Source organism: Cynoglossus semilaevis, chromosome 10, assembly GCF_000523025.1.
Source record: "Cynoglossus semilaevis isolate Cse_v1.0 chromosome 10, Cse_v1.0, whole genome shotgun sequence".
Classification (NCBI taxonomy): domain Eukaryota; kingdom Metazoa; phylum Chordata; class Actinopteri; order Pleuronectiformes; family Cynoglossidae; genus Cynoglossus; species Cynoglossus semilaevis.
In genome coordinates, this window is record NC_024316.1 from 18,111,947 (window position 1) to 18,128,323 (window position 16,377).

General features: G+C 42.8%; 1 protein-coding gene and 1 non-coding gene across 2 annotated transcripts in view; one reads left to right on the top strand and one right to left on the bottom strand.

Annotated features, from left to right (window-relative positions):
- Positions 1–16,377, bottom strand: part of magixb (MAGI family member, X-linked b) — a 44,576-nt gene that overhangs the window by 23,839 nt on the left and 4,360 nt on the right. Inside the window, exons 3-4 of the mRNA XM_025059047.1 lie at positions 5,198–5,484; positions 2,132–2,248 (exon numbers count right to left, since the gene is read on the bottom strand). Coding sequence (XP_024914815.1) covers positions 2,132–2,248; positions 5,198–5,474 — 394 coding nt within the window. The 5' untranslated portion in view covers positions 5,475–5,484. The remainder of the gene's footprint in view (positions 1–2,131; positions 2,249–5,197; positions 5,485–16,377) is intronic.
- Positions 12,741–12,813, top strand: trnap-cgg (transfer RNA proline (anticodon CGG)). The gene has a single exon. It is a non-coding gene; the product is annotated as a tRNA-Pro (tRNA).

Below are 16,377 nucleotides of genomic sequence, written 5' to 3' on the forward strand. Positions count from 1 at the left end.
CAACAACAACAACAACAACAACAACACCAATAAAACCACAGTAAGAGAACTCCTGACACAGGAGGAACATACATGGTCCTGCAGGGGGCCACAGTGAGCCACTGATGAAAAAAAAAAACCCCAAACTTCTCACTTCGAACACAGCTGGGTCCTCTTGGGAAAATAAAACACACACACGACAAAAATCTGCATCCTAATACAGTACGTACAAGTCTTGACACGAACGAGGCGGCGGCGGCGGCGGTTCATGTGCGACCCGAGGATCAGAGCAGCATGCGTGTGTTGCCTGGTATCAGCCTGAGAACAACATCATCTTACTGTGTCATCTTCCTGCAGATCAGAGGATTACACACCCGGGGGCTGAGCCGGCTCGGTTCATATGAACTAAAAAGTCATTTCACCTGGAGATAGGAATTATTAAATGAGTAGGAAAGTTAGGATGAAACACAGCTGACCTGTGGTCAGTCTGTGACCCAATCACAAGTTAGAGTAAATGTTCTGAGTCAAAGGTCACTGTTATCAGTTTGACTCTTTGACAGATTAATATTTGCATCTCATCCTAGGGTTGTTTCCCTCCCTGATCAGCCTGGTACTCCACGTGGCTGACGACCACAGCTCTGATTACCCCGGGTGATTATTATCATAATTATATGAGCGCAGACGTGCAGGCTGATGAGACGCCTGCGTTCTGACAGGTGTCTTTCTCTCTCAGCCCTGTGTCTTCAGTGGCGTGGCGGTGGACTCTCCCACATGACCTACTTCCCAGACTACAGGAGAGATTAGCAATATCTCCAAACACACACACACACACACACACTGGGAGCAAGGTTGAGACAACAAACACACCAAGTCTCTCTCTCTCTCTCACACACACAAATAGAAATAGAAACAGACACCACTGAAGACAGACAGTAGAACGCAGCCCCGTCCTCGGTGGAGACACATCTGCTGCGTCGTCTTTTCCAGTGACGTCACGTTACGGAGGATTAAGAAAGCAACAGATGTACGTACTACGACTACGGCCTGATTTTATACAAATGCATCCAAACGACTGTGGTTGGAAATAATTATATGCAACCATTAACTATCTTGTAACTACAACCCCCCCCCCCCCCACACACACACACCCTCTCCCCCCCGTCACTCCCCCCCAAACAACTCTTAACTTGTGGCAGCAGGTTGAGGAAGGGAGAAATGTTCGTGACATAAACAAAAATCAATCTATTCAGTTACCAATTAATTTATATCTATTATAATGTAGTTCCTTATTTATATCACAATAACATCAATAACATATTTTTATTATACATTTTCATTCGCAGACGTTTAGCAGGAGCTTTGATCCAAAGCGTCTTACACAAGGAGGATTAAGTATATGAGTCCACTGGGGCTCGAACCCCGGACCTCGTGCGTGTAAGGCGGAAAGTCCTGCCTAACACTTTTAATTCATACTGTATTTTTAAATGATAATTTCCAGGATTATGTTTTATACGGTAAGACTAATATTTATGTTGGACCAATGGGTTAGATGACACTGTCAACATGAAACTCAGGCGCAGGCAAAATCTCTGTGTACACTACACACAAGAAGAGGAACTCTTTCAATCAAAGGCAGTTGAGTGCCACTGGCCATTAGCCAATAGTGTGAGCAACCATTTTAATTTTGGACCAATGAAAACTAGGATCTTTTTGATACATTAATTGACTAACTGTGTGTTTATATTTTTATGTCAATGCATTAAAAAACTGAATACAAATAAAAACTATTTCATGACCCCCTTCTGTATCTCCATGGACCTTGTTAGGGCCGCGACCCACCTTTTGATAACCTCTGGTCTATGTAAATGTATTTTTATTGTTAAAAAATTAATGACTGTTTTTCACATTTTTATGCATATGCTGCTGTAAAAAAATGAATGTTTTTCACATTTTTATGCATATGCTGCACACACCGACACCCCCCCCCACCACCACCCCCGACAGGCTTAAACACTAATTAACACCAAGACATTCACATGACACTGAACCATATGATGGTGCTATCGCAGAATTAATTAGCGCAGTTGTTAGCAAACAAAACTCTGAGGCAGCGAGGTGGAGCGCACGAGACTGCTGAGGATTATGGACTTACAAGGAACTGCACGCAGGTAGAGGTTCTCTCTGATGACCTGCTGAAGCTGACTGTCCACGGAACCTGGTGTGAAGCACTTGCTCAGATACAACCTGAGGTCCTTGCACAACGTGGAGCCTGGAGGAAGGACAAAGACAGAAGATATTAATGATGTAAAATTGATGACAAATGGCATATACTAATATTTCATTTTTTTAAATCACTAACTAACTAATTACTAACTCTTTTTTTCAGTTAAAGAGGAATTTTCCAAAATGACTACTGATGTTGATTAAAGATCAACTAAGATAAAATAAGAGGCAAGAAAACATAAGAAAGGAAAATAATGAAAAAAAATTAGCTAACCTTAGCTAAGCTAAACTATGATAAAAATTAGCTACAGTAACATTAGAAAATATATAATCAGATCTAAAATAAGCAAAGACAAATATCATAGCATCTGAACAGATCCAATCAACTAGGCTAAACTGAGCTAGGCTAAAAAAAAGATATACTTAGACCGGATAAGAAGACGAAGAAGAACATATGAAAAATAAAAGATGACATCAGCTAAGCTAAGCTAAACTCAACTAAAATTAAAAAAACAGATACGATATACTTAGACCAGATAACCTAAGGAATGCTAAACTTAACTAAGACAAGATAAGCTAAACAACGATAACATATGACAAGACAGAAAAAGAAAAAAAAAGACAAGCGTAGCTAAGCTAAGCTAAGATAAGATAGCCAGAACAGCTAGCAGAATACTGAAATGCCGAGTAAGTTGACTGATTCAGCAGGTGACCCAGGTGACATGCTGTCAGCTGCAGACGTTGAACTGAAGGGCGGCGCTCAGCTTTGTCTCCCTGATCTCTTAATATCATCTAAAGTGCTTTATGGTGACATGCCACTCGCTGCTATCGATGGATTAAAAGCATCTCCAGCGTGTCACGGTGACAGACAACCACTCTATCTGTGATTCCCCAGCAGAACACACGGCTGCCCCACTAACCCCACCCCCCCCAGCTCCCACCCTCCACCCTCACCTTCACATCTGTCACTAAGGTTCTGGCCAAGAACCAGACTGAATTTCCAATGTGTCATGAAGGAAAGGCCAGAGTGCTGTAACTCCATTAGTGCAGTCAGTCAGCTGCACCTACAGAATAATGGCCACATATGGCAGTTGCCTGTGAAGTAAATGGATCAGCCAGCTGTGTTTAGGAAGACGTAACGAGCTTTTGTTCATTGTGTTATGAGACAGCTGCTATTCTCCAGTCTGTCAAAGAGCGGAATCAACGCCCGAGCAGCGGCTCCTCCAAACCGAACGAGCCCAGTTTAATGAAAAAGACAGAACCGTGGTTCTTGTGCAGACATCGCACACACACACACACACACACAAGCTACTTTTACAGCAAGGCCGTCAAATGTCAAGGTTAATGGTAACACACACTGGAAGCAGACGGCAGGATGGAACCGCTGCAGTGGAAATTGAAAATGGGTGAACATTTAAGAGACGGACCCACGTCCCTGCTCCGGTCTACGGAGAACCAGCGTTAGCGCTAAACCCTTTAGAGGAGCGTCCTGTACGACGTCGACGGCGGAGCGCAGGGAGTAGGTAGTCGCTGGAATGCCAGTGAGGGGAGGAGGTGTGTTACAGCAGCACATCCATCACTGTCCACAGTCTAAGCGGTCAACCTGCCTGCAGAGGACCAGGCCCACTTCAGGAATGATAATGGATCAAGCAGCAGCACAGGAAGCGGGGCCAAAAGGTCCCCGTTTATACCCCCCCGGGGCCAAACCAGCCATCAATCCCGGCAGCGAGGCCATCAGACGCCGCAGTCCGAGTGACACCTCGGTGACATACTGCTCCGCTCAGAGCCAACCAAGACATCCAATTCCCCGAGCCCCGTTGGAAACATCAAGGACCCTCACTGGTGACATACGCCCACAGCGTACGGTCACACTCTTGTCATGTGTCATTCCAAACTTCGACTTCCTTCCCACATATTGACCGGTGGCCACGACATTTTCAGTGTGACTATTTGGAAGTTGCACGTCAGCGTTAGAGCGCTACAGGCTGCAGACGTGCGGCGTGTAGACGTCATCGCACGATTGTTATGGATAACAGATATCGACCGATTGTTCGTGTGTCGCCTCATGCAGCAAGTGAACGGCGTGCACCACAAGGGAAGGCTGGTTTGTTTGAACAAAACAAACCTGCAAGGCAAGAAACAACAACCAAAACAAGGTAAACGACTCACAAACAAGATGAGGTTTGTTTGAACGGCACATTATGAAAAACACAAGGTAAACGACTCACAAACAAGATGGTGGAAAAAAAAGAAAGAAAGAATGAAAGAAAAGCCATTTGAATTAGATGTGTCAAAATTAAAGCATTAACTGCGTTCATTCATTTGTGAAATTAATTAGATTCGAAATTTGACTGAACGAACGGAACGACGCAGATTATTTACGCTCTAAGACACAGTTGACGTTGTTATTTACGCACACGTGGGGAAGAGTTGAAAGTGTTTCACCAAAGTTCCTGGATTTTAAAACACCTCCTCAGCTGAGGCGTCAACATCTGGTCAGCGGCCCCCGGGATGTGTCAGAGCGGCCTGTCTGAGATCAGGACAGTCGGTGAGTCTACTCAGGATGATCAGGACAGTCAGTGAGTCTACAATACGACTGACGTGTCTGACTGACACAACAGTCGGATGGATTTGAATGATTAATATTGTTGGGGACAACGACTGGACTGAGGTTTAGAAAGAAACTTTAACGACCGACATTTTGAGTTTTTACTTTTTCATAATTTTCTTGATCATGATTAGGATTAGCCACAAAGAAAAGTCAGGTGTTTTGAATGATGATGAATTGTGATTAATCTAGCGCTAACATGTGATTAATCAGATGGAAATGTTAGTTTGACTGCACTAATAAAAAGAGGCAGAATTTAAATGTTTTGCTTCAGGGTCAGGAAGATGGTTAGACAAGAATTAAAAACATCGTTATATGTGACATTTACTGCAGAAAGTCATTAGCAGGATTAAAAAAAAAAAAATACGTCAGTGTGTCGATTCCTACCTGGAGGTACGGTTTTCACGCAGACGGGATGGGGACAGGAGTTGAGGACACCACGCACGTCTCCCAGTGTCATCCCTAAAACAGGTGTTCCTCCAATTTCTAGGATGATATCACCCACTGTGAGTCCGCCCCCTGGTGCCGACGTGATGAAAGGAAACTCTCCATAGTCTGCTCCTCCGCCAATCGCAACCCCGAGGTCTCCCGACGAGCCTAGCGACGGGACGAAGCAGTCCTGCACCCTGGAACGCCAGTGCTTCTTCACCGCCGTCTTAGACATGGCAAACGAGCTACAGAGAAAAGGAGAGGAGAACGGAGGGTGAGGGTGAGAGGGTGTGAGACAGGGAAACAAAAAAAAAAAAAAACAAGAGAGAGGGTTGCTGTGGAGAGGTCCACAGACTCCAGGTAGAAGGTTGTTTTGGTTATTTAACCTTTAGCAGCTGTCAAGGTCTGACGTCTGGGGAGGTGGTGTAGCGTTTCACACCAGAAAGCCTAAAAGCCATGAATAATTCCAGCTTCAAAGGTGTTCTTCGAGAGTGCCGTTAAAATGTCCAGAAATAGACCAACAGGGAAGTGTCTCCCTCACATTACTGAACAATAACCATCCACCTCATGAAAGAAAAAAAAAAAACACCTTCCCAGCACAGAAGTGTTGCTGCAGGTTGACGTGATGTTTTCCCAGCACAGAACTGTTGCTGCAGGTTGACGTGATGTTTTCATGTCAACAGAAGAGGTGGAGTCGCATTCCACCACATGCACGGTTACATGGGAAAATAAGTTTTGCGTTCGATAAACACACAGGTCGATGACTTCACACACAGGTGGACAGTCAATTCAAGAGTGCGCCCCCTGTCAGAGGCATTAATGTATCCACACAGCGTAGATTCTCACAGATTTCTCTGGACTACGAACGCTGACCTCGTCTGTCCGTGAGAACAGACTCTGCTGTTTTAGTGTTTATAGACAAACTCTTTGTATTTAGTTGCCAAAGAAAATAAATAAAATTGTGACGCCTCAAGGGAAAGCTGTTCTGAGAAAAAGGCAACGTGCTTCTCAGGGAGCAGCTGTGTTTGTCAGAGCGGAGGAGAAAGACGAGACAACTAAGATGTCTGGGATTTGACAGCTGCAGTGTCCACGGAGAAAAGTCAACGTCTCTTTGACATCCTGGCCAAAAGGACAACAGAGACAAACAGATTCACAGATATAAACAAAAAAAATGCAGACGACCTCAGAGGAAAGTTATTCTAGGTGAAAGTTCACCCTGAGCTCCTGGACTGAACAGTTCCTGAACTCTCACCAAGCCCAGTGCTGATTTGAAGATAAAGAAAATGTCTGTTTTGTTGACTATATATTTGAACCAATAGCACAATGAAAATAAATATATATAAACATATATATGCTCATAAACCAAAAAGGAAGAAAAGATTGAAAAAATTACAATATCATATCATAAATAGGACATATACTAGGGTTATCCATTGATTAAAAGTTTTGATCAGATTTATCATTTATCGCATGATATGTAGAATAATCTCAATTAATCAGGATTAATCACAATTAAAATGTATTATGATTAATGATTAATCAAGATAAAAGGTCATTCCTAAATATGACAGAACCTTTTTAGAGACAAATACTGTAATATACATATGTATATATACTGTAACAGTAAGTACATGTATGTGTATCACACTCCAAATGATGGAGTTACCATTTTTGGTCATTTCCACACGTTGGTGTATCATGCTCAGGATCCATCTCAGTGGGTTTTAAAGTCATGTGATCATCACCCAGACAATCAGCTAAGATCTGTTTTTACCACAAGAGGGCAGGTGATCAAATACGGTTACATCACTGACCTTGATTTTCTACAGGAAAATGCAAAAAGAAAAAGAAAAATGTCAACACAGTAATAAAGTCCTGTTATGTCGTCCAATAACAGCCTGAGGTTGATTAGTGTTTCAATGTTAATGAGCGCTCTACAAAGGGTTAACATGAAAGGTGCCAGATACGTCACAGACAGTCTGGGTTCAATACCACTCAGTCCCACAACCACGGGTTCAGTTGCCTCTGGAAGGGCATCCGATGTAGAAACGCTGCCAAATCAATATGTGGGACACCCCTGTGACCCCCTCACCTCCCCACCCCCCACCAGATGAAAGCTTTGGCCAAAAGTGATTCACTGTCGGTGGATTTCATGTCTACCCGACTTCAACAAAAAATCTTTCAAATCTACTTTCAAAGAAACTGTAGGTTTCAACCTTTAAAAGAAGCAAACACACAGGGTTGTGTTTACTGTCGGTTCAGTCCCACAAAGATCAACAACATCAAGTTAAAGGTCTAACCCGGCAGAAGTGATGCTAAATGCTACGTTTATGACAAGAAACAGACTGGTAGAATTTTCTCCTGTAGAAGCCACGAAGTCAGTTTGTCCACGTGCAGTACTTCAGAGTACAATTCACGGTGAAATACTTCTACACCCTCACTGAAATATGCACATTAAAATGTCACTTCAGACATAAATTGGTGAATTATCTGTGGGTTGATGTCCTAAAATCATGAAATCAACCCCCTATAACCTGCTGGGACCAAGATTATGGTATAAATCACTGTGGAAGTGACATTAAAACTATGGTATAAATCACTGTGGAAGTGACAATATTTACAGTCCACTGTATCTCCTCGTCCATCACTCACTCCAGCAGGTTTACACTGCAGACTTCATCTGGATGTAATCTTATTAAGCCACTGATTATGTGACCATGACAACCCTCTGTTCAGTGGGTGGATGGTGTCATATCACACCCAGAGGTTTTCTTGGTTCAGACCCAGCATGAGAAGCTGGACCTCCTGGCCCAGTGGACCTAATAAAACCAGAGAGTGAGAAGGACAGGGTACACGTAATCTCTCCGCCTGATTGGTCATTTGATGGGCAGGTTCATCCTTTCTTCTTTGGTTCCACCAGAGCAGCAGGTCCCTGGTGGTTCTTTTACACTCAGGCACAGACGAGAAGGCAAGACCGAAGCAGCCGCTGGAACTGTCAGAGTCGATGTGAAACGTGTCAATTAGAGGCGTTTCCAAATAATTAACAGAATGTTTCTCAAATACAAATATCCTTAAACTGTTGTAGCTAACATTAGCCCTGGTGTTTGTACCAGGACTGTTGTAGCTAACATTAGCCCTGGTGTCCTGTGCTGTGGGCGGTGCTTCAATCCCTCTGAAAATTAACAAAAGAACAAACAAAGAAAGTATGAATTAATCCTACACTTAATTGTTGGAACCGCAGTACTGAAAACCCGAGCTCTAATTTTATTTATGTATTTTTGTTGTTTTATTATTTCTGTTATTAAATGTTTATTTAGGTTGTGTTTGTTTGTATGTTGGTGTTGTTCAGCGTTTAACCTTTAGGGTCATTTATTGATGTTTTTAGCAGGGACTGGGGGAACAGAGTCGACTCTGAATAAGAATAACAATCCTCAAATAACTACAGGAGGATTGTGAATATTTAGAAGATGAGAGGAAATAGGAAACACAGACAGAGAGAAAGAAAAAACGGCAGAGCACAGTCTGTGTTTGGCAGAGGAGTCACTTGTCTGACCTTGCAGGACTTTCAGCTCAGGTGACACCAAACAGATCCAGAGGAAATGGCCAAGTTGTTTGCCACACCATTAAGAACCCACAGACGCACAGATTAGACATTCCGTCCGGTTTTCGAAGCCTGCGGCTGTCAAAGTTGTTCAGGAGCGTCTGAGTAATCGTGGGCTTCATTGTTTACGCTGGCCTGTTTAAAAAAACGGAATCACGCTTATCATTACAGAGCCTCCAGTCACCGTCTCTCTTCTTCACTCTGATAGTCTCCGCAGTAACATGGTCGACCTGCTTTCACAACGCCATCCATCCAGACTCCCACACAGAACACAGGAATACTGCATGCATTAAGGATGTCATTAGACAGGGATGAACGGATTCATAAAAAGTTTCCCAACAACGTTCGCTCGGGCACCAATCTTCAATCCCGCTCCTCATAAGCCGTTTGTATCTTTATGCTTTATCTGAAGATTATTCGGCGGTTGTGATTAAAGAGCTAAAAATAAAACAGCCAATAGTCTCGGGGTCTTATCCTCTCCTGTTGGATGTGCACAGTCACACTGTGCGTTTATTTTGTGCATTGAGGCAGAATGCGTGCGCGGACGTTAAACGTTGTCTTGACCGCGAGGAGCGTTAGTCTGGAGTTTAATGAGGCCCAGCCTGTCAAGTCCACTGAAGCCTGGACTCATCCCTCTGCAGACACACCCTGACACTGCTCTGCACTCACTCTGCTACTGTCGATGTTACCAACTGGTCATGTTCACTCATCTCACCGCGTCCATTAATAACACGGTGCTGTGTCCAGGGAGAAATATGCTGTTTGTCAAATTACCGCCGTTCAATTGACGATGCCTCAGTTTATATTTACAGTATGTGAGGACGGGCTGCCAAACTATTACATATTTTAATGTAATTATATAATTATTATATATGATATATAACAGTAGCTACAGAGTAATTGTGATTAATCAAAATAATTCAACTTTTTTTGTACATTGTTGGAAAAACAGAAATAACATTTCTGACAAACACAAATGATGGACTTGCTAATATGAAAAAATGTCAATAAAGATTTGTAAAAGAAAAACTCAATTTTCATTTTTCAGGTCACAATTGTACAACGAGGTCCCAAAGAAGAGGTCCAGTGTTTTAGAAGAATCGTAATTTGTGGTACGATACCATCAGTACAGTGTCAGGATAATTTGTTCTCTCCGTTTTTACACCAGAAAAGTATTTTTATCCTTATTATAGCTGCACTTATTGTTGGGTTACTGCACAGAAGCAGGATATGTTTATATTTATTTATTTTTTTATGGTCCATCATGTTTATTACACGGAATGGAAAATTTGTCTTCAGCTTCTGTTAAACCAAACGCTACAATAACAGCAACTCGTATAAAACCAATGAAACTGAGACGTGCTCAACCTTCAGCCATAAAAGCCTCATTAAAAGGACGGAGCTGAAGTGGTGGAACAGCTGGGATTTTAGGCCGTGTGTGGGTTTACTGAATGCAGAATCCTGGTGGTCACCTTGTTCTGTGTCTCCACTTATTTCTGATCCTGTTGTGGCAGTTCTCTGGATTTACCCCTGCCCTGTGGCTGCTCAATTATTTAGGGTCGTCCAAATGAGCCCTTGTGAGAAAACAGGAGTCAGTGGACAATTGGATTGGAGTGTTCTTTTTCCCCCCCCCCATGCTCAGCAGGCAGCGTCCATCCCCGGGGTGTTCTGGACTTTCTCCTTACTCAGACAGTTCTACACCAGGTCCATCATACCAGAACAACAAACTAATTTTCCAGAGTTTTCAAACAGGACCAGTTCCAGTAAAAGTAAGCTACACCGTAAGGGAACAATGTCATTTTTCTGCTAGTGTTTCACTTGACAAAGTCAATCAAAACCTAAACTAACGTCAGCAAATATTAACATAAACGATATGACTGGATCTCCATTTAGATGTCCCGCCTACTAGCCAACACACAGAGCTCTGATTGGCTCTCACCCTCATTTGTTTCTCCACATTTTTCAGCACTGACTGGACTTGTTGACGTTACGTTACTTTCCCTGTAGTTTTCACGTTTCAGTAAAGGAGGAACAGCAGCAGTGTGTTTTTCGCGCAAATAAACTACAGCGTCATCAACAAAGGAGGACACAAAATACTGATCCAACTCGTATCAAGCCCTATAAAAAGAAAGCCCTATTGAGATTCCTGACCTTCAGGTCAGCAAAGAGCTGACCAACACGTATCCTCTTTCACTGACTTCCTCCTCATGGGTGACCTCTTCAGGATCAGGAAAGCTTGCAGTCCTGGTCCTCCAGTGTAATTCCATACCACAGCAATCTGTCACTGGTAAAACACACATATCCTCTTGTCTTAGCAGCTATTCTTAGGTATTCTTGGTTTTTTTTTGCCCTGACTGTTTAATCGAAATGCATAAGGCATGTACTCACGGCTATTTGATTCCGTCTGCAGTACAAACATCTGTGTCTCCCTGGGATTTCTGTCGCTACTCTCCCTAAAAGCCAAACAAAGACGAACATTTTTTTTTGTTAATATTTAATAAATGCACATCTTCCCAGGTTCGTCTGGAAAGAAACCAAAAAAAAAACAAAAAACTGATGTTTTCTTTCTCTGTTTGCAGCGAAGGAAATATCATTTACTATGAGACAAATTAACTTAGTGATTATTTTGGGCAGGATCTGCGCAGCGTTCATTTAATAAAGATAAGCTTTGCCATCGAGCTCAATAAGTCAAAGTCAACTTGTAGCTGCGACTCAAGGACAGGAGGAAACAACGCCAGACATTAAGGAGTGTCTTCAAAGACCTTGAGGAAAAAAACGGTGTAAGAAAAACACATCCATTAAAACCAGTGAATAATTAAATTGTTGGTTAGTAGAGAACTCTGTCTCCGGGCATATTTTTAAAGCAGACTCTACTTCACGTAGGGCCACAGGGTAGAAGAAGCTTTCAGCGATTTTGCCTGAAAGCAAGAAGTCAGAAGTTTGCAGGTTTGATTAGTTCCTGTGTGGAGTTTGAACGTTCTCCACACTTTCACCCACACTCAGGGATAGGTCAAGTGTGAATGTGAGTGTGAATGTACTTTGTGTACTTTATATGTGGTACTCTGATGTACGAGAGAAGTGTCCAGAGTGTCCAGATAAATGCCCCCCACCCTTGAAACATTGCCAGCTATTAAAACTCCAATGAATATCAATTAAAATACTGTGATTCCTAAACACAGATATTCTCACTAAACAAGGATTACGAATCAGAGAACGACTATGGCTAAAAACACAAAATATAAAAAACTACAATTTGTTTTTATAACTCCATGGCCCACAAATGGCCTCCACCCCCACTTTGGGAACCACTGAGGTAGAGAGATGAACAAATTCTACTTCAACTTTGCAGCTTCTGCTGCTCTCATCGTTTACATGAATCAAATCTTCGAGGTGAAGCAGCAAACGTCAGCTCTTGATGTTCAAGACGTCTAATGAGGGGGCCCGCCCCCCCGCTCCCCCGCCGGCGGGTGACATAATCGTCTTTGACCACAGCAGAGTTTCATCACGTGTCTGTGCAGAAACTTTCAACACAATCACAGGCTTCTGCTCCGAGACGCTGCTGTAATTGAACTCTAATGCCTTGATTGTCTGCGAGGAGATGATCAGGTCCCTGGACATCCTCTGAGCGTTACGTGAGCAGCTGAGATGTTTGCCTTTGATAACAGCTTCTGTTAGATTGATTAAGGCAGAGCTGAACTGGTCCCTGCAGGATCTAAGTAGACTATAAATGTAATTAGCTCAAACCGAAGGCTAATTTTATTTCAAAGTTTTAGCATTTAAACCTGTCACTGTGATTGGTTCATACATCGATACACACGTGACCATTAATGTGTGAGAGATGATAAGACTGTACACTTAACGGTTTTGAGGCGGGACCAGAGGACGGAGTTTAAAAACGTCGGTTCCATAATGTAGCGGTTAGCACGCCTGCCTCGGAAGCAGAGAGTCCTGGGTTTGATTCCCAGAGGAACCACATGCTCAGCGCCTGCCACAAGCAGCCTGAGTTTCCCAGATATGGAATCAATAAAGTTCAAAATATTATTATTTTAAAATGGCTTATTTGTCTCACTGCTCACAGGCCACGCCCACTTCTTAGGTTGTTCCTAGAACACACACACACCTACACTGAGAACTCTGAAGGTCAAACCATGTAACCATGTTGAGCCTAAACATCTGTTTCCACCGTGGGGCCCTGGTGACCCATGATGGTGGTGATAATTTGACTTTTATTTGTTTACCCAGGATTTGAACCCTTGACTGTAACCTTGTTACCGTGCGGTGAGGTCAAGTAGTCCAAAAACAGAAGTGTGAAAGTTTACATAATATTAAACTGCTGGTACTCTGACGTGCACCAATACGAGGATAATAAAAAAAAAACCTGGGGCTGAAGCAACGTCAGACCTCCTGCAGCTCATCTCTCTCCTCTCTCTATACTTTAGCAAAACACACTGTGTCTAATCTGGCAGCCTCGTCCTCAGGGTGGTGCCAAGATGTTGAAATGCAGCCAAAGAAGGCGTATCTTAAATATCCAGTGACCTAAAATTCAACTGAACTCACAGGCTGAGTGTCACACAGAGCAGCATCCTGGCTGCGTGACGCTCCTAATTTATCCGTCATCACCAGGGTCCGTGTCCTCTCACTGATCAGCACCAACACCACACCTGCAAGTCACACCGAGGGGGATTAAACTGCTGGGTGCACAGAAATATCGATCGCTGGTACAAACTCAATAACATAAAAAAAAAAAAAAAAAAAAAAAAAGAGCTGATGAGAATGTAAGGTCGATGTGCTGCAGCAGAAGGTTTATTTACAGCTGTGTTAAAGCTGCTTTTGTATTGTCTGAACGCTGATGGATTTATCACGGGATTAGATTTTGTTTATCGTTGATGTCACACACACATAAACACACACACACACACACCTGACTGGACAACAGCAGCTCAGTGCTGCTCCCTTTGTTGAAACTTTATCTTTCACGTCATCAGGATCAAGGTCGAGGCCGGGGGACACACACGGGTGAGAGATTTTGTGCTGTGTACACTCTGGACCGCTACTGTGACAACAAGTTCCCTCACTCAATCTGCCAGGATGTATTACAGCCCCGCGATATGAAGATATGAGGCGAGATGAGCTTTCATCAGAAAAAAAAAAAAACCTCTGCAGTTTAATTAAACAGAGCAGATCGGCACCTCAGCAGCCATGGAGACTGGAAATAAAGAAAAGAAAAAAAATCACAAGTGAAGGAAAGCACAGACAACGGGTTAGGGTCTGTGTGAAAAAATACATCAGGAGTTTGGGTTAAAAACAGTGGCGTTGGTTCGGACATAATGTACAAATTGCTAATTAATTAAAAAATATATATAACAAAAATAAGAAATAGAGAAATATAATATGTATAAATTATTTTATCAGATTAAGTAATTCAGTGGGCCATGACTTGCCATCAAAAATGACTTGGCGGGCCCAATTTGGCGTTAAGTAATTCTGTGGGCCATGACTTGCCATACAAAATGACTTGGGGGGCCCAATTTGGCCCCCGGGCCTCAAGTTTGACACGGGCCTCACGTTTGACACATGTGGGTTAAAAGGTCAAATAAATGTCGAATGTACAATATTCTCAAAAAATATATATACTTTTATTATTCTACACATTTCTGTGATTTTTTTAAGTGAATTGAAATTTTCAGATGAAATTGTTCAACTGTTGAAAACAAACCCAGGACACGGCAGCCATGACTCTGATGAGATGACAGAAGAAGAAGGATCAGGTCACATGAGTCATTTCCCGCACAACGTCTAAGGTCAGTTTATTTACATCTGACTCACTGTACAGACAGAAAAACACGGTGAATGTCAGTGTTGTCAAATCAACGGTGAACTTCACTAACATCACGGCTGTGGTGACCCTTACTGACGGCACCACCTGGTTTGACAACTCGGCTGTCAATCACAGGCGGTGTTCACCTTTTCCATCTTCTATTTTCTCTCTTTTCTGTCCATAACTTACAAATTGACCTTTTATTCTATAGCAGCGGTTCCCAAGGTGAGGGGCACAGGCCCCGTATGAGATTGCAAGGCAATTTTGCAATTTTTTTTTTTGGCTGCTCCTTCCGGGGGTTGTCACAGCAGATCGTCTTCCTCCACCTCATCATAACCTCCTCTACTGTTACACCAACCGTCTCCATGTCCTCCTTTACTACATCCAGAAGTTTCCTCAAAGGTCTTTTCTCTTCTCCTTTTGCCTGGCAACACTCCAACACCAACTGTCTGATAAATCAACAACCACCTCCACCCCACATCTCTAACTGTATCTCCAAACTGCTCCACCTTAACTGTCCCTCTGATCTGGTCACTCACAGTGAAGATCTCAGCTTCTTCATCTCCTCCACCCTCTTTTATCCATCAGACAGAACCACTGTCTCCAAACCATACATCATAGCACGTCTCACTACCTTCTTCCATTTAAATTGATGGTTTAATTTGGAAGGTCATTTTGTGTGAAACTAGCGATACAACAATCATGCGAATCAAGCATATTTGGAAAATTTCCGATTTATGTATTTACATTAACATAATCAAGCATATTTGGAAATTTTCCGATTTATGTATTTACATTAACATTTGACAAACGATTGTTGATGTCATAAACATTTAGGGGAGAATTTTGGGGGAGAATTCGTTCAAATTTGCAGTGACTTTTATTTACATTTTTGCAGCGTCACCCTTTGCTGTGGAACAGCTGTGTCCAGTTCCTACAGAGAGTCTACGGTTTCGAAGAGCAGCTCTGGGACGGAGCCGGAATTATCTGTGTTTACCAACTCTTCAATAAACTATAATTAACAAATGTGCAATGTCCTATTTATGTAACCCAATTAGGCATTTGCGTGTGTGAGTGTGTGGGTGTGTGCGAGAGATAGTGCTGATTCAGGAGGGATAGGTGAAGGTGACCCTGCTCCTGCTCCTGCTCCTGCTGCCTGTCTCACCACCTGATATTGATCCCAGTTGTCCAACTCCGATCTGACTCAAGGATACATGGATTCATGGCCTTCTTGACATTTCAAATATGGCAGTGTGTAAATTTCAACTCCGCACACACACTATCATTGATTGTTTATCGATTTGCTACCTAGGCTAGAGTCTAACCACTTAACGGCAGCTCAGTCGATCCAAATTGAATCTTAAGCAATCAGCCCAGCACGGAAATGTCATGTTTTTCATTTTTTTGTTTAAATTCCTGGTCAGACTCCGCCTTAAGAGGCTGGAAACTAAGAATAGAGCAAAAAAGTACAACTGCAGAATCCAAATTGTGTGACCGCGAGCAAAGGTTTGAAGCACAGATGGGAGAGTGTTTCTCCATGACCCTGCCCTGCCAGGGTACACACACACACACACACAGATTGGTTTAAGGTGGCTGTGAGGTCCTCACATAGACATAATGCATCCCCTAAACCCTTCCCTAAACTGTTATAAATGCATGTCTTCATCCACTGGTTCTCAAAGTGTGGGGCGGGCCCCACTAATGGGACATATGATCATT